This window comes from Macaca nemestrina, chromosome 9, assembly GCF_043159975.1.
Source record: "Macaca nemestrina isolate mMacNem1 chromosome 9, mMacNem.hap1, whole genome shotgun sequence".
NCBI classification, from domain to species: domain Eukaryota; kingdom Metazoa; phylum Chordata; class Mammalia; order Primates; family Cercopithecidae; genus Macaca; species Macaca nemestrina.
Window position 1 is genome coordinate 132,602,972 of NC_092133.1, and position 24,949 is coordinate 132,627,920.

General features: G+C 46.2%; 1 protein-coding gene across 43 annotated transcripts in view; it reads right to left on the minus strand.

Annotated features, from left to right (window-relative positions):
- LOC105490600 (CUGBP Elav-like family member 2) overlaps positions 1-24,949 on the minus strand; it is a 649,919-nt gene that overhangs the window by 39,469 nt on the left and 585,501 nt on the right. For all 43 annotated transcript variants that reach the window (XM_071068824.1, XM_071068806.1, XM_071068808.1 and 40 more), the window contains 2 exons: positions 21,990-22,053; positions 8,719-8,853 (listed from right to left, as the gene is read on the minus strand). In XM_071068824.1, coding sequence (XP_070924925.1) covers positions 8,719-8,853; positions 21,990-22,053 — 199 coding nt within the window. The remainder of the gene's footprint in view (positions 1-8,718; positions 8,854-21,989; positions 22,054-24,949) is intronic.

Sequence of the window (24,949 nt, forward strand, 5' to 3'; positions counted from 1 at the left end):
TTAGGGCAGCCCGCCTGGCCTCAGCAGGTCAGTCTCAATCCACTCTGCAGCTCAGGGCTCTGGTCAGCCTGATGGTCACACATTCGACTGCTGCTGGACACATTTCACGGAATGTCCGTTCATGTGCCCTTGAGCTCTGCATGTGTCACGTCCTATCATTTTGTATGACAGCTTCCTCCTCAACTCCCAGAACTGAGAACAGTGCTCCACTGGCCACCCAGGCCCAACACACCAACACCATCTTTCCTCCTTCCCTTTTGTTCTCCCTCACATCAAATGGGGGCCTCAGTCCAGTCTCACAAGAAGTCCACCATTCTTGGGCCTAAAGTCCTGAAACGGCTCTTCACTGCTGACAAGAAAAGTCCCAGCTCCTTCGCCCTGGCTTTCAGGGTCCTCTGTGGGCCTCCTTTTCCATGCTTGTGAAAAATGAGATGAACTTCCATTTGCTGATTAAATGCTATTTCTGCATTTTCACACATTTGATGTATCTTCCATTCTGTTTCTACTTTTAAAAATCCTACCTACCCTGAACATTTTGGCTCAAATGTCAACTCTTCTACTAAAATTTTCCTTCCTCCCTTGGGGCAGAACCTCTCCCGTCACTGACCCCTGTACCTTACCTGCCTTCCTGCTCTCCACCTGTGCTTTACAGGTTGGTGCATTTTGCTTATGTCTGTAGGTGGCCACTGTATCTAGTTGATGGGGACTGGTTCTCAGGATTAAACCACATCTGAACTAAAATTTCCATTTTATTGCTTTCGAGTCTGAAGAAATGGAACTTAGCGTATACACTTCTAGGAAGTTGTGACTAGAATAAAGCTTTGCTGATTTTCCCACCTAATATAACACAATTAAGCAACACATGCTTTTCACCAGTGCTAGTGGTGATAACATGTTTATATCATACAAGATCACAGATAATTTAGTGGGAATAAAAATCTCATTAAGTGGTTGTGTTGGACAGAAAACACAGCCTGAGCTCATACAAACAGCACAAGGGGATCTGATGTGGATTTGCCACAATACAGACGACGGTGCAAAGCAATATTTAAAAACAAATCACTAACACTTAGCACAGAGTCCAGCGCCACCAACAGCAAAAAGCAAATACCTGAAGAATTAGAGTTGATGTCTGCACATATTAAAAAGCCCACTCAAAACAAGGAACAACACGCTTGGTGAGTGGCAGCCCTACGATGCACGTGAGGATCTGTCCACCCCGGGGACGAAGGCACCTGCCAAGGACAGCTCAGGGCACAGGTGGAATCTACTTGCATAAATCCCAGCGTGGGCTCTGTAGTGAACCGTAAATATTTCTACCCCCACAGCTATGCGGCTTTAAGCTTTAAATTGGTTACAGACTATGAAGAGACTCCAGCGTGCTCCAGGCTGGGGCATCGCACAAACCGCCTGGAATGTCCATCCCCTCACTGGGCAGAAGTTCACTCCAGACCCAAACTCCCCGCACACACAGGGCCCTCGAAACCCCTCTGGGTGGGAGGGGTCTCCATGCTGTCTCCTTTAGAAGCAAGATGATCAATGCCAAATAAAGGACATTTACTAGGAAGACATACTATTCCCAACTACTCTCTTCCCCAACAATATGAGTCTTACATGCCTAAGAACTTTCAAACCACTTGGTTTTCACGTCGTGCTTCTGTCGAGAAGCCACAGAGCAGCCCGAGCAGCAGGGCCGAGTGCTAAACCCTCTCGCTTTCTGGTTTGGTCACTTGCAGTTCTACCCTAAGGGGGGCCCTACTCCCAGCTCTCCGTCACACTAAACACACAGAAAGATGGTACAGCTCGAAGGAGAGGAAGAAAGGAGAGAAAAAAGCTTCCCTCTCCCACTCTTGGTCTCATTCACAAAATTTAACATAAGATATGCAAAATACTGGTTATGATGTTTTAAGAGTGTAGAAGTTACAATTTATACTTAAAGGCTATTCAAATTGTTTTTACCATGGTGTGAATTCAGTAAAATGACGCTTTTTTTGAAAGCTGATGCTAGAAGAGAAAGGACATGCAGGTAGGAATCATCAGCTTTGTCTACTGATGTGTCTCCAGTGCTGGAACAGTCCCAGGCACACAGATGCTTGACACATATTTGTTGAATGAATGAAAAAAAAAAAAACCTATCAAGAGGTGACAGTCACTACAGAGTCATTTTATTTACAGAACATGTTATGTAATGTGTGACTCCATTAACATTAATGAAAATAAAGTGAGCCCCATAATGTCAAGAGCAAACAAGACAATTTTCAGAAGAGCAGCGTAAAATGTTGAAACTTGCAGGAAACGAGCAAAGAACGGGAGGTCAATGCTCTTTCCACTGTAGCAATAAGAGTGTAAAGAAGTTTGACTGTCAGCACCATAGGAAAGCTAAAATAAAAAATAAAAAGACGTTTGACAGAGTTTTTGTTGTTACTGTTGTTGAGAAAGTCTCACTGTTGCCCAGGCTGGAGTGCAGTGGTGCAATCTTGGTCACTGCAGCCTATGCTGCCCGGGTTCAAGTGATTCCCCTGCCTCAGCCTCTCAGGTTCAAGTGATTCTCCCGCCTCAGCCTCCAGAGTAGCTGGGATTACAGGCACCTGCCACTGCACCTGACTAATTTCTGTAGTTTTAGTCCAGACTGGGTTTCACCATCTTGGCCAGGCTGGTCTTGAACTCCTGACCTCTCGTGATCCACCTGCCTCGGCCTCCCAAAGTGTTGGGATTACAGGCATGAGCCACCGTGCCTGGCTGTTTGACAGATTGAAACCCACAAATGAAACAGCCCATTTTACCAACTGGCTTGACTCTGCCTGACTGAGACAGCTGCTAGTGGAGGGAAGAATGGTCTGCCTTGAGATTTCCTTCATTCTCCTAAGAATAAACAGCGACAAAAGATGGGGGTAAGGAGAAAAAGAGGACAGTAAAGGCTCAGGCCATCTTCACAGGAGTAACTGGTCCCTGCACTTATAAAACGCCCTGTATTTTGAAAGTGTGGTATAAGTAAAAAATACTCTGCAAAGCTAGACGGGACCTTGCTTTATGTAAGCAGTGTGGGCAGGCACTGGAAGACGACGTGGGGTTAGCAGTGCACAGAGTTAACGGGCACTTTCTGAGGATGATCTGCCATGATGTTATCTTTCAAAAGCACACATTAGAGTAGGTGGTTCTTCCGAAGATGAAATGCCCTTCTCGGATACTAGACTCGTACTTATCCTATATCATGACATCAGAACATTTTGAAAGCCACTATTTGTAAAATGAGCTGCTCCTGTAATGAAAAGACTGCTTCATATGATTGTTTTGGTATAAGTTAGTATTAGATTTATTCTTCAGAAACCTGTTAGACCTGAGTATTCACCTGTAAGGTGAAACCAAATTGTAGGTTTTTGAGGGATCCAGGCAGAGGTACGCCTTACAGGTGAACTGGGTGGGTGTGCTGACCCTGCCAACGTGCACCGTGAGGGACTCAGCTGCCTTAGAGATATGTGAGCTGTACTAGACTGAACAGATGGCCCTTAAACATTTGTCTTTGACAATTTTTGTTTCACTATTTCACTGAATTAAAAAAAACAAAAACAAAAACAAAACACTTGAGGGCCTGTGTCTGATGTGCTGTTCCAGATGCAAGGGAAATTACAAGTAAATAACACACTGTCCCTACTTTAAAAGAACTCACTGGCTGGAGGGCGAGACACAAAGCGAGTGCCCACATCACCGTCCTGCAGACAACAGGGTCAGCGTTAGTGGAGGGAGGCCGAGCATGCCCTGGGAGCACAGGCGAGGGGCGGCGTCTGCAGAACACCTGGCCAGCACCGACACTCCAGCCCTCTCTGTCCCTGGCCTCAAGGAGCCCAACAGCTCCTCAGGAACCATCTGCACTGCCCCAGGTCTAGAATGAGCTAAGTCCTTACTCAGCAATACAGTGTGGAAGTGATCAATCCTAACTAGAAGGCTTCATGGTAGAGGTGGCATTTGCATTGATTCATAAAAGTCGTAGGTTACTGAAAACAGTTTTTACCAATTACACCAAAAATGTTACTACAGTTTAAATTACAGAAGCAGCATAAACTATAGTTTTTATAATGTGCATTAGAAACGCTTTTATACCCACCCACACTATCCTTCTCAAGAACGAGCACTACAACACATTAGTGACGTATTAGATTTTTGTGGGAGGAAATGGGAGAGATGTTCTAGGTAGAGAAGCCTGCAAGAATAATGGTGTAAAGGCTGACGGCGGGGCTGGGGTACGGGGGATGGCCTGATCTGGGCAAGTGTGTGCTGCCCAGATTCTGGAGGGAAGCAGGCAGACCCCGAACACCACACTCAGGAGTTTGTTTCACTCGAGTCTACACCACGGTTGCCAATAGCATGCAAGACAGACAGAGGAAAGGGGCCGAGTTGGAGGCTGTTCTAATAGGACAAGGGGAGAGAAGATGAGGGTCTCTTCCAGGCTCCTGTTGCCTGGGAGGGAAAAGATGCTTCACAGGGAGAACTGAGGGGCTGAGGAGGCGCGCAGCTGAGCCAGGGGCCGGCTGCAGCGATCAGTGACCAAGTCACATCAACCACTGGGACAATCCATTTAGCAGGGCGGGGCAGGCAGCGGGAAGGTCTGTGGGGCAAGTTGAGTTCTCTACTCTGAGGTTGTGGGACCACTGCAGCAGTCTTGGGCAGATGGCCTCTTTGTCCACCTGTCTGTCCCTTCCTCCTGCCCCCACTCTTTCCTGTCTTGTGATACTGCCTTGTGCACGTCACCACTTGGAGGGGGCAGTGCAGGCCCCAACTCATTTTTATGTATTTGCCCTGCATGAACTAGAAGGCTCACAAATGTGGGTTAAAGCAGCTTAGGCATCACACTTCTTAGCATAATGCAAGTTCTCTGATGCAAATGCAGACATATACTGAAGGGGGCGACAAAGCCTCCTGTCAATGGAAAGGCCACAGGATAACTTCAAGGGTGGTTTCTCGTTTGCCACTGCTCATTCAGCTGCTCTGGTGACCAGGTGTGCAAGAACAACAGTCACCGTCCATTGGTCATGACTATGTGAGGCAGCAGGGAATGGCTGAACAACGTCCAAACACCTCCAATCTCTGTTACCCTCAGAGAGTCAAAGAGCAGGTGTCCCCACTTCCTTGAAGCTTTGTGTTTGTCACAGCCTTCAAGAAAGCTGGGGACACCTTCAAGATGGGAAAATACCACCCAGAATTCAAAGTGATAACTCTTTGAAGAGCCAACGGTGGGAATGAAAAAATGCCTCCTAGCACTTTCGAATGGCTGGTACTGCAGGAAGAACCAGTCCATGATCCTGGAATGGGTACTTGGTCAAGTCTGCACTTACAGAAGCATTTGGAGAATTTTATAGCATCCTTTTCTTTAAAAGAAGACGACGACAGAAGTAGTTCAGTGGAATAACATGGTATGTGAATGCAATATACTTTAGACCAAAAAAAACCCAACAAAATTCATGTGTGGTAACAGTAACAGTCTCTTCAAGCTCTCAAAATTACCAGACAAAATCAACAAATCTGCAAGCTGGACGGAAGACAAACATCTTCTTTAATACCTAGCTACACCCCTTCTAGACAATTTGCCTCTTACCTAAACAGAGTCACAGTCCTCAAAAACAGGTTAAAAACTGGGTAACAATAAATGATCCAAGAATTAATTAACTAAAAAGGAGACTGAGGTAAACAAAGGAAAAATTATCATATCAAAATAAAAGACAAGAAACATGATTAAATTAGGCTTCAAAAGACCCGTGAGAAACTCATAAAAGGCGTAATATGCACTTACCTGGTTTTTATTCTTTCATGATTTAATTTCTAATTTTATTCACTACCATCTGATAATTGCATGAAACACTTATTCTAACCATGGGCAATTTAAACTATTTTAATTTTTATCTCAAGGCCATGAGACAAAGGAACCTATTTATTGCCTAAGGGGATTTTTTTTTTTTAACAAAAATTAAAGCTTAATCTTTCATGTTTTAAAGCCAAGACTGTTTAAAATCATTTATAATAAAGCTGTAGGGAGACTTTTCCTGGGTATGCAAAATTGAAATGATAAACTTACAATTATTAAAAAAATTAATAGTTTGGGGGATTGAATTGTCCCTTTGCTTTCTAGATGAATTTGTCTGAAGCTTAAGAGACACGCTTAAAAACGGGGTAAACCCCAGGCCTGTGGAGGAGAGAGGGGATGAGGCGTCCCTTCATCTCACGGTGCGAGTGAACTGGCTCATGGTCCAAACGGTATGCCCAGTTTATTATTATTTAAAAAGTAAATAATGGCAATGGCCTTGGGAATGGCTTTCAACCCCTTTTACTTTCTAGGAAATTGCCTTGATGAAGCGGAGATTCATGAATTCTACTAACCACATTTTCTGTGACTTTGAAAAAGTCCCTGATGGAAATTAGACAAATAATTTACTTTCACTTAAACACCAGATTTTTTAGTTACACTTAAGAAAAATAATTGAAATGTAGATTTCAATCACTGCCGCTGCTGCACTTCAGGATTCTAATAAAATACTTTCAGTTATTATGCAAAGCAGTCCTCAGCAGAGAAGAGAAAAATCGCTCTCAGTGACACCTAAGTGAGCGGCGCGTTCTGAAGGGCAGGAAGCCTCTTCCAGAGCAGTTAAGGCAAGGACGCGGCGCTGGTGTGGCTTTGACTCCAGCAGGGAGGAAGGCTCATCTCACAACACATGTTCCTTCACTGCGGTCTCAGGAAAAAACTGAGAATAGTCACCTATGTTTAAAATTCCTTTCCCACCAACACCTAGGCCGTCGCCCTAGGCCGTCTGAGTAGCCCACATTTTAAGAAGGTTGCAACAAGCTCACACTCCTCCCAACGTCGGCTGGAACGGACGCGGTCCGCCCTAGAGCCCCCACTCCGCTCTTCCCCGCCCACTGGCTCTGTCCTCTGCCTCAACACACGCCATGGCTTCCATTACGGAACTCAGGTCTCTGCTCAAAGGTCGCCTTCTGAGAGAGGGGTCACCTCCTCCAGTCCCCTGCCCCCTTTTTCAGTCGGATTCTGTCAGGGATCTTTCACTCATTGCTTTGCTTCTTGTCCAAGTCTCTGATGGACTGAAGGGCTCATGGAGGTCGGCAGCGGGTCCGTCCTGCTCACACCACACAGCACTTTCGGGATATGATTTTTGAGTTACATTATCTACACAGATCAGCTGACAGCTGCTTCTGCATTTGACTTCTTAAACTGACAAGCCTCCTTCGGACTGAAGATGCACAACAATGCATTCACAGCACTCCATGCTATTTTGGGGTAATCATAGTGCTCACGGGGGAGAAAAAAATCCCACTTAAGAAAATACATTTTCATCTGATTTATGAAATCTAAGTTGAGAGGGTCGAATTTTCATTTTTTTTTAAAGGACTTATTTTTATAAAGGGGAAATCCATCATGTTAAAAATGTTTATTTCTCAAAAGGGATCATTACAGGATTTACTAAGTTGATGTGTTGCACTGAAGCTATCACTTAATTTCCTGAAATTAAGGGTGATAAAGTTGATTTTTCAGGAATAGTGTTTATTATATAAGATGAGGCCCTCATATAGTAATGGTATGTTTTTGAAGACACTGTACGCAGTGAACTCAATACACCTGCCACGAGATTTCAGCACATTATGGGGAAATCCACCAGCTTCTCCTAAACATCTCTCAGACTGCTCTCTCAAAACCGTCCTCCGGGTGAAACGTCTTAGATACATAATGTTTTACGCAGAGACGAAGGGCGACTGCTCTGTCGAGAACTGCCGGTTCTAGGAATGTGCCTCATTCCTCCCTCAAGTCAAAAGCCCTAAAACAGGCAGCGTGGAGCGGGCTGTAGCTTTCGATGTGTGTTTCCTGAAAACACACATGCTATTTTTTCATTAAAGTTTTTTCAACACTTAGCTAATCTTTGGGGCACAGCTGATAGAGGGTCACGGGATTTTGAAAGTTAGAAGGAAGCTTGGAGACTGTCCAGGCCGTCTCCTTCATGTAACAGAAAAGGAGGCAAGATCATCTATCAAGGCCTGGAAAACTCAGAGAAGAAAGTCTGTGAAATATTCGACTTTTTTAAGTTTAAAAAGAAAAAAAAAACTCAAATCACGGTATCTAAGCAATCACATTCTATCTGGCTTGTATGAAAAGACAACTGGCATCTGCTTTTGAATAAGGCAACAAAATTTGTGAAGAAAAAAAGACTTTAAATGACACAGCCCAGAGCCTGACCAGGAATGAGCCAAGATGTTCCTTGCTGGACTGTGGATTTTAAAATCAAGTGTGATGGATGGAGTTGGTGTGAAATGTAACATGAGAATGATTAGGAATTTTGAAAGAGAATTCTTACATTTTTTTTTTTTTTTAAAAAGGACAGGACAAAGAAAGATTAAGAGCTGGAGGCTCTTCATAGTGGCCACAACTTAACTAGTGTTGAATGGACTAGTGTTTAAAACAGAGTGAATGTGAGAGAACGGCTTGCACGGTGGATTCTCTCACTGAAAACTTTTTTTCATATTATCCATGGAAAATGAAAGACAAATTCGAACTTTGATCATTTTAAAAAATAAAATAACCCAATGACATAATGCAGCCCAGTATAGTTTCCCGGCTCCATCCTGGACACGTCTAGCCTCGCCCTTTGCACTGGAGGCACGCAGACCTACCTGCCACTCCTGCTGCATCACCTGCAAGGGAAGAGCACCCCTCTCACTCACCGGGACTCGTGAGGGCTCCCAGGGCGCTGCTCGTGGTAGAGAGAGGGTTTGCATTGGTGCTGGTGGCTGAGGTCTGGGCCGCAGCTGCCGCAGCAGCCAGCGTCGCCAGGTTCTGCAACTGTAAAGCATTCATGCCTGTGGAGAGAAGAGAAAGGTACTTTTAGCAACAGGCCTCACACTTCTACAGTTTCCAAACAAGAGAGGGCTCATCAAATCGTCAGGACACATGATGAGAGCAGACGACCCTGTGCATGGTCACCTGCCTGGGTAGGAGCTGGGCTCTCCAGCCCTCTCCTCCAAGGCTACCTCTCCTTCAGTTCTCTCTGATGCAATTGCTCTTCCTAGAGACCACATACCCAGAAAGGGCTCCTGAATCCTACCCCGCAGTTCTCCCTGGCAGAGCCTGTACTTCTCCCTCACTAACCAGTATTCTTAGCCCACGGCCCTCCTGCCATGCTGTAGAGATAAGTGCAAAAGAGGAGAGATTTCGGTGCTGACTGGCCAGAGTAGGGCCTTGTGGACTGGCAACTTCTATGACATAGCTGCCAAGACATAGTGAGATGTGGCAACAGCTGGAGGAAGGGCTTCAAGGTAAACTCAATCCCTCAAAACGAGGTATTCCAGAAGAAACTACATTTTATTGGAAGCTGAACTGGTATGGGTTCTAAGCCTGTTAATCTATTTCTTGACAGTGAGTGGCAGCATTAACTGAACCCCACCTCAAAGGGTTGTTGTGCAGATTAAGAAAGATGATGAAAGCAAATGACTTTGGCACTATATAAGTGCTCAACAAATGTCACCTTTTATTTTTGTTATTGCTATTGCCACTGAACTTCTCTCTCTGGATTTAAGCATGAACCCTAAAATGTGTCCATAGGGAGCTCAAATTTCATATCTGATGAATAGAATGACTGAATAGAAATGGCTGTACCTTAAAAGTTTTATTTGTAAAATATTTGTATTTACCTTTTAAAGGCATTTATATTTTAAAGAGGGACTTTAAGTAGAATAAATGTGTGACTCATGAAAATAATGAAAAAAATAGAAATGAAAATTAGCATGAACATAAGAGTGGGATTAGCCGAGAGATTTGGGGCAACAATCTAGGGGTAGGCTCAGCCCTGGTTCCTGCACTGGATAGTTAGTTTAACTGTCTTTTCTCCCTGTAGGCCGCTTCCATCTCTCAGTCCAAAGGTTCTCTGAATGGTCAAAGTATTTTTCCGTGATTCACTTCGCTGGAAGACTGCACATGTGAGAAGCATGAAACAACGGTTCTGTCCCTGCACAGAGGAAGTGCAGGTAGAAAGATGGTGGACTTCAGCTTAATTTTACCTGCTTCTCCGGTCTTAAGTCCAGATACTTAATCAATATCCACGGAGCAAATTCAGTCTTCTTTAGGGAGAGTGCCCTGACAGCTGCTTCCGTAATGTGTGTGTAGGGGCGTTGGTGGAGGGAAAGAGAATGTTCTAGCAACATATATCTGTAAGCCCCCAGCCATGGGGGCAGCTCAGTGCCTGGCTGCTGAGTGCTCTAGACAGCACCCTTCTGACCCTCTGCCCTGGCCTCCTCAACCAGGGTGCATTTCCACTTAGAAAAAAGTTCCTGCTGTCTTGGTTGCTAAATGGATTCGCATTTTGTCCAAAGTGATACTCTATCTTTTTCCAGGAGACATCCAGGCCTTTTGGCTTAGGTTGAAAGCCAAGCACCTGCTTTTCAAAACTTACTTATTTCACAGGGATGCTTGAAAGCAGGACAGAAGTATCTGTGTAATCCTGTGAATTTCTGCAAGACAAGGGTAGACTTCCGGCAATCCTCCTTTATCAAGTGAACACAATCGGAAGAAAGCATTCCCTGGTTTTCTCTCATCAAGGGTCACACGGTGCCATATTCATGAGAACGTGGGTGTTGAGAGGCCCTGGTCTCATTTTTCAGTTTTACTTTGGGAAAACGGAGGAAATACGCAAGCTGCCTGGCCCTACTGCAGACCAACATGGTCCCAGCAAGGGGCTCTGTTTCCTACGAACACACGAATGCATGTTTGACTTGAATGTGAGGGAGCACCAAGGCTGTGCGAGGTCTTGCAAGGAGTCAGGTACGTTCACGCACGTCTATCCGGGCCCTCTGGCTCTCTCACGATGCGTGCTTCCTCTAACGTGAACCACGACCAGACCACACCACCAACATATGGCTGAGCACACAAGAACAGAGCTTAGCACCAAAATCAAAGCCTACAATATGCATCTGGCACCGATTAACGACAGGCAGAGCTCCCACTGTAGGCTGAGGCCAGCGGGTCCCGTTCCAGGACATATATGTCCCTCCCAGGTGGGAGCCTCAATGATGGAGCTGTGTTGATGGCCTGGCTCAGCTGGCCCACTTGGGTCAGAGACATCAGGTCCCTGGCCAAGGCCTCACAGCCAAGGAGGGGACCCTCCTGGGCCTGGGCAGAGCCTTCTGCCCCCATCCTGTAGCCTCCTCCTAAGGAGATATGGTTTACATTTAATGCACATACTTTTTGTTAGCTGCAAGTTTCTTTATATGTTTGTTTATAACTCTTTTGTGGCTCACATCATACCCTACGTTGACATTATTTATATGTATTTCTTGCCCTCCCAACCAGATATCAAGTTCCTTTAGGACAAAAATTTTGTCTTACTCATTTTCAAGTCCATGTAAACACACACACGCGCGCACACAGTTGAATATATATAGTATGTACGCGCGCACAGTTGAATATATATAGTATGTGATGAGCAAATCTATATAAGACAAACAGGGTAACAGACACTTTGACATTTACATAAATTGCTCTAAAGAGTATTGTCTATATAGAGCTAGCCAAGGTTTTAGTTTTCCCCATTCTTTGTTAGTTCGTTGGTATTTACAACAGCATCAAATATTGGCTGTTTCCTCTTAATGATTAACTAATCCACTGTGCAAATACTTAATAGGGCCCATGTTTAGTCCTTCTCTCACCCACTGACATTCACTAAAGGTCCTGGAACTGAGCTGACAGCACTCAGGTTCTCTCCACTGCCCGCTCCTTTAGGATCCAGGGCTGAGGGCCTGTGTGTCCTCCTCTACATTTCTCCTCCACACACTTTACCACCCAACAGAGTTTCTGACACTCTGCTAAGCTTTTCCCTGCTGCTGCCTGGGAAGTCCAGGGCGGGTGGCTGAGTCTCTGAGGCACCACACTGAGGCATGGTTAACACTGCTCAACAGCCAGACTGCAAGGAAAGGAAAAACTATGGGTCAAGGAATCTTAAGATGAAGAGTGGAAAGGAGGGGACACTGTGATCCCTAGCATCTGAGGGATCTGAGGACCAAAGGAGAGAAGAGTTAGTCAGAACCAATCAAGAAGGAGGATCCATATTTGCTTGTCCATCCATCCATCCATCCATCCATCCATCCATCCATCCATATATCCATCATTCACCCATCCACCCACCCACCCATCCAACTATCCATCCATCCACCTAACTATCCATCCACAGATCCATTATCCTCCCACCCATCCATCATCCATCTACCCCATCCATCATCCACACACCCATCCATCTCTCATCCACACACCCGTCCATCCCTCATTGTGGGATAGATGCTCCCACCCATCTATCCATCATCTACCCACCATCAATCCATCCATCCATCCACCCACATATCTACCCAACTATCCATCCATCCACCCACCTATCATCCACCCATCCATCCATCATCCATCCATTATCCATCCACCATCCATCCATCCACCCACATATCTACCCAACTATCCATCCATCCACCCACCTATCATCCACCCATCCATCCATCATCCATCCATTATCCATCCACCATCCATCCATCCACCCACATATCTACCCAACTATCCATCCATCCACCCACCTATCATCCACCCATCCATCCATCATCCATCCACCATCCATCCATCCACCCACATATCTACCCAACTATCCATCCATCCACACACCTATCATCCACCCATCCATCCATTATTCTCCCACCCATCCATCCACCATCCATCCACCCACCCACATATCTACCCAACTATCCATCCATCCTCCCACCCATCCATCCATTACCCTCCCACCCATCCATCCATTATCCTCCCACCCATCTATCCATCATCCTCCCACCCATCCATCCATCATTCACCCATCATCCATCCACCATCCATCCATCCACCCACCCACATATCTACCCAACTATCCATCCATCCTCCCATCCATCCATCCATTATCCTCCCACCCATCCATCCATTATCCTCCCACCCATCCATCCATCATCCACACAGCCACTCATCCTTCATCAACACACCCATCCATCCCTCATTGTGGTATGGATCCTCCCACCCATCCATCCATCTATCCATCATTCACCCACCATCTATCCATCATCCACCCATCCACTTATCCATCATCCACCCACCCCTGCATCCATCATGCTCCCACCCATCCATCCATCATCCACCCACCACACACTCATCCATCATCCACCTATCACACACTCATCCATCATCCACCCACCCCTCCATCCATCATCCACACACCACACAGTCATCCCTCATCCATTCCATCCATCATCCACCCACCATCCACCCATCCACTCATCATCTACTCCACATCCATCTATAATCTGGCACTGCTTAATGACAAGCAGAGCCACCATTCTAGGCTCAGGCCAGGGGGTCCCCCTCTAGGACATATCTGACCCACCCATCCACCCATCGTCCATCAACCATGCATCCACCCACCCACTCATCCATTATTCACCCCCATCCATCATCTACTCACCCATCCATCTACTCACCCACCCATCATCTACCCATCTATCCGTTCACCATCCATCCATCATCACCCATCCATCCATTATCCACCCACTCACTCACCCATCATCTACTCATCCGTCCATCCGTCCGTCCGTCCGTCCGTCCATCCATCCATCCATCCATCCATCCATCCATCCATCCATCCATGCATGCAATAGTTACTGAGTGGTCATGATGGGCTAGACCCTGTGCAAGACACTGAGGATAAAGTAAAAAACATGATAGTCCATGTACCTGAGCAGACTGCTGGATATCAGAGCAGGAAGATGTCAGGGAGTGGGGAAGAAATCCTGCCAGTTCATCAGTTTCTTGAAATAGGCCCAGATTCAGAATGAAATCCTCCCTTAAGTCTTTGATTCGACGGGGATGGTAGAGGAGCATAGGAAAGCACAGCCCAGCTGAGGAGCTGCAGGAGATGTCATCCCTTCCAGCCTATCCCTCTCCTAGTCCTTGGGTGCTGACCCATGAGGCTTTCATGATCCTCCCTACTCTTATTTTCAGAACGAAGTGCTCATGAGCCAGGTGTGCTAGCATGTGCCTACAGTTCCAGCTACTCAGGAGGCTGAGGCTAAAGGATCACTTGGGCCCAGTCCAGCCTGGGCAACAGAGTGAGACCTCATCTCCTAAAGAAGAAAGAAGTGCTTGTATACCAGAGGTGAGGCGGGAAGCTTACCTGCTCACGTTTCTTGGAACACAAGCTCTACTGGTGACACCAGGGACAACAGCAGCAATCACCACCACCTCCCGAAGGCAGTGCAGGCTGGTCAAGAAGAGCTCAGGCCCTGCTCTCACACAACCTGGGCTGAAAGCTGGCTCTGCCTCACCGACCGCCAGCCTGTTACCTGGAGCAAGCTAGTTACCCGTTTGCACCTTGGGGTTTTCAACTATAAAGTGCGACTGAAGTAGAACCCACCTCTTGAGGATTAAGAGATTAAATGGGTCAACACACAGAAAGCTCAAACAACAATGCCTAGTGTAGAGTTAAGCTCAAAAAAGAAGCTCTCAGACTAATAACTGCAATAATTCTGTCCTAAACGATGATGACAACAGAAGCAAGAACAAAGTGCATGCCAGGCAAGCTCCTCCGTTCTTTACCTGTGCCCTGCTACTAGGGTTCCTAACACATCCACGTGGTGTGGGCACTGTGACTCTTGTACCTGTTACAGAGGAAACGGGCGTGGAGAAGTGAACACAACATGAGCCATTCTCCAAGGGTCGCTCCCTGAAAGGAGAGCCCCGCCCTTTCCCTGGGTGCCTGCCCTCTCCCTGCCAGCCTGGCCTGCCCACGAGCTACCCTTTGCCCTCTCGGTCCCCATCTGGAGCTCTTCTGACCTCCTCTTCCTTCTCCTCCTGTGCTTTGGCATCCGTTTTATTCCTTAAACTCTGCCTCTGAGAGAAGTTTGGGAGGGATCGGGAGGGAGGGATAGGGAGGGAGGAAGAGGAAGGAAAGGGCTGGTCCAGCACAGGTTTTCGAAAGGCAATGTGGCAGGGGCCCAGAAGTTCACTCCACTCCCAGGTCCCCATATCCGCTGGGAGTGGCCTTGCTCGCCCCACCACAGTCTGAAGAGATGTGAGAGCTGGGGCAGATTCCAGTCTAGTGCTGCTTCACCAGGCAATGCCGCGCCCTGCCTCGGGGTCCAAGAACACTGGGGCCAATATGAATTTCGTGCATGCCGCCTGAATGCCAGAGGGCTGGGAATGAACTTGTGATCTTGTCTTCATTTGTAGCTAAGAACTAGGTTAACCACTTAACCACTAACGACTTACCTATGTACTACATTTTGCTCTCTCAATCAATTTGGCAATTAACACACATATATATTTTTTGAGACAGGGTCTTGCTATGTCACCAGGGCAGGAATGAAACTATGGCTCACTGCAGCCATCATCTCCCAGGTTAAAACGATTCTCCCACCTCAGCCTCCTGAGTAGCTGGGACTACAGGTGCTTGCCACCACACCCAGCTAATTTTTGTAGAGAAGGGTTTTGCTATGTTGTCCAGGCTGGTCTGGAACTCCTGGGCTCAAGAGATCGTTGCCTGCTTCTGCCTCCCAAAGTGCTGGGACTACAGGTGTGAGCCGCCACACCTGGCCTAATTTCTTAACGTGATTTTCTTCTGCATTCATCCCCAGAATCCCAGATATTACAGACCACTGGCTCTAGCTGCCTCAGTGACCAGACAGACCATCGTCCGCTGCTGCCTCAGTGCTCTTCGTCGTGTTCTTCACCTACCCCACATCAGGCCCCTGAACTTAGTGCTTCTGAGGCAGAGGTCCCTGACGAGGTTTAGGGTCTCTGCAAACTCTCTGAAATTTTATGAAAAAGTATGTGTGTGATGTGCATGCAAAATGTTTTTGGTGACAGACCCTCAACAGTTGAAGAACGTCACGTCGGACCTCTTTAGACAATCTGAAAGAGATACAAGTGGTAGTGGAAAATCACCGCATGAGAGCCCGGCGGTGCAGCAGTGACTTGGACCGCCAGGAAGAAATGAGAGCTGAGGAGTGAGGACACAGAGAAGAGGGAGGATGAAGGAGACAGTGCCTCCTCCCAGTTTGAACACACACACACACGTGCACGCACACGCACACCAGCATAAACAGCAGCCAGGTGAGCCCGAGATCCTCTAGTCTTAGCTACCTTCCTGGGCACAGGTGACAATAGGGGAGGACTCAGTGGAGGCTGGAGCCAGGAAGCCCCAGAGAATAGCCCTTGAGACCCCTAGGACTTCCCCTGCCTCCTGGGCATCTCACTCCAACCAGGACTGAGGCTGGAGGGCAGTGAGGGCACCGTTTCCCCCGCCCAGAGCAGACTCTGTCCACTCAGCTGGGCAGAGGCCGTGACCCATGTGTTCTCTGTCTATCCTGTCCCATGGACATCCCCGCACCTACCGATCTTATAGGCGCTACTAACCGTCTCACACTCTGTCACACCACAGTAATAACCCGAGGTGAGAATAGCGTGGGGACTGTCTTGGCCCTGGTATTCCTGGGCCCTTCCCTGGCAACGATGCACATCCCCGGAGGCTGATGTCTTGGCTTCTCCCGCCACAGATGGATCTACAGCCACAGCGCCATCACCTGGAACGTGGTCATCTCTTCTGCCTGCCTTCCCCTCCTACGTTGGGGAGAAGCGGTTTTGGGGAAAGGCACTGGCTCGATGTGCAGACACCAGCCAGGGCAGCTGGGTGAGGACAGAGGTTCCCTCTCCCTCCGTAGCCTGACCAGGCTTCTCGGGCACAGGCGTCAGGCACAGGCCTGCTCCCGGATGGGGTGCGGGGCCTCTCCTGAAACTCCCCTTATTCCTCCCCAGAGCTAACAGCGGGCTTCACTTCTGCTCATCTGGAAGTCGTCTTTCTGGTTCCTCTCTGTTGCTCTCTCTTTTCTGAGGTATGTGGGTGCCCCATCCTTTCCCTGTCTCAGCCCCTCTCCCAGGCGCCTCCTCAGTCTGCACCCCAAGTCACACTTTCTCCCACACGCTCATCCTGAAAGGGTACCAGACGGAGAGGCACGGGCACACGCTTGGCAAATAGTTCCTCTCGGAGAAGAAAAACTGCATTTGACTTTATGAAGCACGCTGCTCAGATGGGGACCTCTCGAATCGGGGCAATAATCCAGTGACTGAACATGCAAAACATTTAAGTAAGTTTTAGGAACTCTAACAACGGGCTACGAAGATGGCAAAGAAAGTTGAGAATACAGGGATTCAACTTTTCATTCAATACTTGGGGAAAAAATCCTCCTCAAAACGAAGAAATTATGTACCAAACAGATGCGCAATATGCCTACTTGAAATTTAAGATTAAAAAAAATATTTATAAGGAGAAGGGCATGAAAATTTAATTTAATGTTCACCTTAGGTAATTTTGTGTCTTATTGTTCATAGCAATTACCATAAATCTGCATATCAATAAGCATGAACAGATGTCAGTTGTTACAAGTGCTTGCCAATCAGGTCTGTTAAAAAGTGACAGATGGGTGGTTATAGAATGTTCTCATAAGGCCTATTAGCACATTCGCAGGAAGCGTCTGCAGTGCGGACTGCTGGAGACTCAGCTTGGGGAGGAACCAAGTTCTGCGTGGGTCTTTGTGGATATACCAAGCACGCTTCACAACTCCAGGAGCGCCTCCAATTTGACATTCTCAGACCTCTGATACACTGTTTTTGAAATGTCTTCCCTCCTCTCCACTTGTGCCAGACACCAAGACAGTCTTCTAAGAGAACAGATCTCAAGTTGATGAAAGAAGAGCTGCTTCACGGTTTTAAGCAAATATTTACACTCTACAATTCTATTGTTACCTTCAAAACTTAGACCAGATATTCTGGAAGGGAATTACTACTTGCTTTACTCAGAATCAGAATGGAAACAAAGGCGTTTCCTCCTGTTCATCAGAAGATACTTCCACCGCAGCTTCACAACCTCTGTAATTGGTTTAGTAACAATTGTTTATCCTAGAAAAAAAAATTCCCCCTAACAAAGAAAAACTCACTCGTGATAAACTTGAGATGTTTTCCAGGATGGAGGGAGGCGGCTTTCCTGTAACTGTCTCTGAAGTGCTTCCTAACAACAGTGTGGGGGCCGTAAACACACCCGAAGGGGTTGAGAGACAGAGCACGGTTTGCCAGCCTGGGTTTGAATCGGTGAACTGGACCTGAAGCTTGGTCCTGCCACCTACTAGCTTAGTGCCTTCGGACAAGTCTGCTAACCTCTTTAAGCCTCAGTTGCCCAGCCGTGCAGTGGGCTAGAGTCCCTACTTCATCAGGTTGTTGTGTATTAGGGAATTCTATATCCTAATCCTTGTTAGGTCACTGACTACTGCTGTGGTCTCACATTACTCATTTAACCTTTTCATCTTCCCTTTTTCCAATTGTAACGTAGTAACAAAGTGGTAGTCATGGCCTCAGCTTGCTATGAGGATAGTTGCATGATTTGTAAAAGGAGCTTTGTTAAAAGCAAATGGTAAAACACTACCCCTGGTTTTTCTACTATGATGCTCTTTGGAGCCGATAGTTATTATAAACAAATTAAAGGCAGAGAAGACACTTTCTCTTATTCCTTTTCTCTTTCAAGAAAAATCCAAGCTCTCAGCCCAAACTCAGACCCCAAGCTTCTGAGATTTCAGAAATTCACGGAACAAGTATCACTGCTGAGTGAGAAATGGACAAGTTTTTATTATAAATTTTAAGAGGGAAAATAAAAACCAAACAACTCCAAGGAGGCACAAAAAGTAGATATAAAAGCCGTCAGTTTATCAAGGTATGTTCCTAATCCATTTTCTGCTTCTAAATTCCGTATTTCGTAAAGGTTCTCTTTGCTAAAAACGAAAAAGCACACCTGAAGTTATTTTTAGTTTGAGGAGAAAATGGTAAGAGTTTTTGGGAAAGAAAGTATAGCTGACGTCTCATTCAATTTTATTGATGCAACTACTTAGGAACCAGTCGTCTCAAATTTCTCTTTCTTTTTTTTTTTTGGTTTTATTTTCTCCTGAAACTGAAAATGTTTTACCCATATAAATGTGGCATTTTACACTCTAGCTATAAACCTTATCTCCTCAAGGACACACCGGGATGCTCTGAGGGTTGTTCACAACAAAGTATTATTCGTTTCTGAAATCGGTTTTCGCTTTTTGGTGACAGTATTCCAGGCTGGATTGAATTTTAGATGCAGAGATCATTATATATACGTCCATGTAATACAGAAAAATTACATGTGAATTGTTGATGCGCCCACTCTAAGTAGGACACAGTATTAGTCACTCAGTAAGCACTGTAACATCAGGTGGTGTCTGGGATAAATAACCTCTTGGGTTTCTTCAATCCCACTACCATATGCTTTCTATTGTATTTGTTATGTTTTATGTTATACAAACTATCCCCAAATCCTCAACAACTCATTTGTAAAGATACTATCATTAGTTTAACATTCCTTTGGTCTATACATATTGCTGAAGTCATATTTCTTAATTTAAAAACCGGGCATTTAACTTAGGCTCCACTGGGGATTTATGTCTGTTGAGTTAGAAATCTATTCACTCATCCACTCGAGGACACTCATGAGCAGCTCTTAGAGGGGTGAGAGCTAAGTCTGCCGGCCACTGGGTCATGCTCTCCTGGAGCACCGAAGAGTATCCAGAGTATCCTGAAGCATCCAGGGAGGTGAGGGCAGAGGGAAGGAAGCAAAGGGCTCTGCGGGAGAGAGGTGCCCCTCTCACATTTGGGGGAGCTGGGAAAGCTTCTCCCAGGAAGGAACCTCTATCGCCCATTCACCATGATCAGTCCGTAACAGGGGCACAGACTCATGGCAAGGGCAGAGGTAAGCCCCACTTCTGGGACAAGACAAGAGAGTAGGAGAGGCCATATAAGCTTTTCTTCACTGGTGGAAAAAGTACTCCAAACCATAATACTTCAACTACGCAGGAAGAGGAGACCTGACGATCCCTATAAATGCAAGGTATCCTTCACTGAGCCCGACAGCTACACCTTGAAGACTGTGAATATTCCGAAGACTCTGAATACTCCACATGACGGTAGGGAATGGCCTGTCCAGCGTTTGATTTCCTAGCCTATGTGGACTTAGTGTGCTGAATTTCACACATTGAGGATTCAAGAAATTGATAATTCGGGAGGCTCAGAGCACATACGGATTGCCTTTAAATTAGCCATCTGCTCCTCGGCACCTTGTAAGGTGACTCCCAGATACCCTCAGTTTTCAAATGAGCACGCAGAGCATGCAGGGGCTGGCATCCTGACCTGCGGCTGGTGCGGCACAGGCACACACATCCTAATGAAAGATGACAGGGCACGCTGTGCACCCGGGACACCATGCTTGGCAGCAGCCTCAGGACCCAGTGACCTTCTCTGCATAATTCTACTGTGGGAGTAGAAAAGCCTGAGGCCACCTCTAAGGAAAGCCCCTAATTTCAGATCCCGGGGAGTCCATACCATGCGAGAAAAGCAAATCTCCCATGGGCTGAAAGTGTGACAAATCTTAGCATTTATTTTCGAGCTTGCAATCAGGAGGTTTTCTCTTTTAAAACACAGAAAATCCCCTGAATATTTTACTTATCTCTCTCCAGCTCCTTTCATAGAATTAAAAATAAATTAACCATTCAATGTGATTCTTAGCTCCAAGGCCAGCTTCCCGAACCATATTCATAAAGACGCTGCTGAATGATTTAACTATCATTTCAAGTTATGTGTTATTTCTAATAATCCAAAAGCTATGTTACAACGGAACCAGGTGGCGGTGCCGATGGATTTAAAGCCCAACGATGAATTCAGTAGTGTTTTTACTGCGGGTCAAGGAAGACCGTCAGCTGATGAGTTTCCAGGAGCCGCGGGCCACAACGGCTGGGCTGCCAATCATACACCACACCCAGGGAGAGGCCCCCTTGCAAGTTTTTCCAGATTCGTTCAAAGTGAAACAAGAAAAAACAAACAAACAAAACCCAAGGATACATATTTAAAAAAAGAAACAGCAGTATGGAAAAAAGGAGTTTTCATGGTGACAAAGAAAAAATGCTTCGTTCTGCACATGCAGGTTTCATTGCACTGATTCAGGGCGTCCTTGGTTAAAACAAACCATGCTTGGTTCTAATATGCCAAAAACCTGTTCTTCTCCTTGCCCTCTCCCCCCACCTTTTTGGAATGAAACAAGGAAAAGGCTCTCTGACCATTCCTCACGGCAGGTTAATGGGCACCTGTGTTCTGATTTATTGCACTTGCTGCCTTCCCTGGCCTCATGTTAGGTAGGGAAATCGGCACGGAAGGTGGCACGGCAGGAGTGACCTTTCGCTAATCACCGCACCTCAGTTACTACTGGCGCAGCTCATTAGAAGAAGGAATCCTTCAACGAGCTGGCTTTCAAATGCAGTCACACTTTGATTTTCTCGAGAACAAAGATTCTACTTTCACATAAAAGCTTCTGATGCACGATTCTGTCAACTGGGGCACTACAGTAAAAAAGCCACCCTGTTAATTGTCTGTCGTTATCAAGGGGCTGCAAACCGCATCAAAGATAGGCCTGCAATCCTGGGTTTCATTACAGAGGTCAGAACATTTTTATTGACTGTCTGTTATTAAAATTTTAGAGGGGTGTCAATCATTTGGCTGCCCTAGATATAGGAATCTGGATGGAAAGCCCCCAGTAATCAATCTTATTTATAATAACAACAAATGACTAGTCATTTGTTGATATAGATGCCAAGCAGGATTTCTCAGCCCCTTCATTCTTAGCTGTCATGCACAGTGAAGGTGGGTGGGTAATCTAAGAGGTAGCAGAGACACTTCAGAGCAGGCGGTTCTAACGTTAACACCAGACAGAAAGCTAACAAGTCTGATCACCATTCTTGGTTCTCTTCCCCTGCTGCTTCTTTGTCCTCGGAACCAACCCCAAATTCTGACAATGGCATAGTCAAAAAGAGAGGCGTGCTTCCTGACTTACCTGCCATCTGTTGAATGCCGCTGAACGCACCCAGGTTGCTGGAGGAGGTGGCCTGCTGCAGGAGCTGCGGATGAATGCACAAGGACAAAGTCAGGGCTAGGTGGAGAAGGTGAGAGCAAAGTAACTCCCTCATTAAACTGGGGACAAATTCAGTTTACTTTGCATTTACGGGGTTGGCTGCTATTGCCTATTGATGGACTGAAGGTCCCCAGAGCTGGGGCTGTAAATCCATATTCATGTCTAATCTCTATTAAGAAACACAGACACTGGGGAAACTCACTAACACTGCTGCCTTAAAACAATTAATCAATTTACTCTTTTTAACAACCAGGTGTTAAATCTATTGAAACCAACATAGCGTGACTAATTATTTCTCTCTGTAGTCTAGCAGTTACCATAACTCATCTCTGTCAATCAGGGTCCATTCCCTCCCTCTCTTCTACTTTCCAGCACCGTTCAGCTTTCTTCATCCTTCATCAGAAGCACATGGGTTCACTGACTTTATGTGGGCACATGGTGCCCACATAAAGATCATCATGGTAACTATGAACACGAATGCATCTATTCACAGCTGTACAGCTGCAGCCACCACTACATGACCAAGCAAATGGGCAGCCGTTTTAAAAGGCCTCGCTGCAGAGTGAAACATACAGCTCGTCAAAACTTAGAACTATCTGATGCTATGTGCGTCGAAGTCACGCACTGTAAATGTCAGTCTTCAAAAACATTAATATACCTGCGAGGAAGTCTGCATTTTCCACTAGTGCTTTCAGGGCTGCATTTTTCCTGCCATGCGGAATGAGTGGGTGCCATGAGATAAAGGCATGGAGCCCCTGGGGTGCTGCTGGACTTGTCCAACTCAGCTGAACCGCAGGTTAACTTAGGTGAAAGACTGAGTGTTGGGCTGAACTTACGGATCTGCTTTTTGGTAAGGTAGACCAGTACAGATACAGTTAGCAGTGGCGCCAAGCATACAGTTATCTCCTATATTCAAATGTACATGGATACCAGAAACACAGATTTACCACATTTATTACTGAAATATTGTTGTCAAACTATGTACTTAGAAAGAACAAGATTAATTCACTATTTTAAAAACAGCTTTCAGAGCCAGGTGTGGTGGCGCACATCTGTAATCTCAGGACTTTGGGAGGCCAAGATGGGGGGGATCACTTGAGGTTAGGAGTTCGAGACTAGCCTGGCCAACATGGTGAAACCCCCATCTCCAGTTAAATTACAAAAATTAGCCAGGTGTGGTTGCACATGCCTGTAATCTCAGCTTCTTAGGAGGCTGAGGCATGAGAATTGCTTGAGCCTGGGAGACGGAGGCTGCAGTGAGCAGAGATGGTGCCACAGCACTCCAACCTGGGCAACAGAGCGAGACTCTGTCTCAAAAAAAAAAAAAAAAAAAAAAAAAAAAGCTTTCAGAATTGATTTGAGGCTCTGTGAAACAAGCTAGAACACTGTTCCTCTGGGGAAGTCCAGGTCTTTCCAGTTTGATACGAAAAACCCTACACATGGATATGGCTCGAAAATGGATCCTAATTGAGGTAACAGCACCAAGCAGTGTGGAATTATCAGTAGCTGATTCCAGCAGTCCCTAACCTTTTTGGCACCAGAGACAAGTTTCATGGAAGACAATTTTCCCACAGACCAGGGGTTGAGGGGAAGGTTTTGAGATGAAACTGCTCCACCTCAGCTCATCGGGCATTAGATTCTCATAAGGAGCATGCAACCTAGACCCCTTGGCATGTGTACTTTAGAACGGTTTCGTGCTCCTAGGAGATTCTGAGGCTGCTGCTGACCTGATGGGAGGTGGGACTCAGGCAGTAATGCTCACTTGCCTGCCGCTCCCCTCCTGCTGGGCAGTCCGGTTCCTAACAGGCTGTGGACTGGTACCGGTACTCAGCCCAGGGGTTGGGGACCCTTGGCTGATTCAACTCAAGCCTCAGGTACAATGATATTACGGGACTTCATACTATCAGGTACTAAAACCAAGAAAAGTCTGTGTTGAGTCATTCGTCTCCATTCCTTGCCCACACACATACTCTCACACACACAGAAAGAGGAAGAGAGCGGGGAAGAGGGGGTGGGAAAAGCTAGGGACTGTCCACTGTAATAGTAAGGCCTTATTTTGGTTTCATCTGTTGGGTTTCTCATTCTCTTGCACTTATCAACTCCAACGTCCTCCTCATATTCAATGTTTTGAAATTTTAAAAATTAAGCTAGCCTTGAAGATGTTTAGAGGAGTTAAAAACACTTATTGAGGTAAGTGGAAATACCTGGAGTGTCATTAAACCACCACCCAGGATTACTGCCATGGATAACCAACCTCTGGTGAGCCAGGGTCAGCATCTACCACTCAAGGTAGCTAAGGGCTCTTTGAGAGAAAGGGCTTTTCAGCTGAAAGGGAGTAGAACAAACATGGCCAAGAAAGAATCACCCATGGCAGAGGGAAACGTAGTGAGAGCTTCTAACAACATGTTTCTATAAATGAAGCTGAGATTTACTCTCCTTCACGTACACAAACAATTTGCAGATGTGGTCCCAGAAACATGTGCCAGAGATTTCTGTGAGCCGTGGGGGCACAGGGGATGTGCTAGAAGACAGAGTGGACATGTGTCTCACTAATGGTGGATGGGGGAAGCTGGACTCTTAGAAAGTACAGGAAGGTGAATGAGCATGTCAGCCTCGGACAAAAATTCTAGTACACAGAATCGTCTATGAGCATCTGAGCAACACACATTTGTGGAAAACAAATGTCAAGCTAGACTCATTTCTTTTTTAAAAGCAATTTTTAGACTGATAAGTCAAGAAAAAAATGGCAGAGCAAATACAGATTTTAGCAAGACAGCTGACAAAATCTCTCATGGTATCTTCATGGACAAGGTAGAGAAATGGACAGAAAGTGATGGGAACTTGAGCCAACGCTTTTGCTAACAGCACAGAGGAAGACAGGA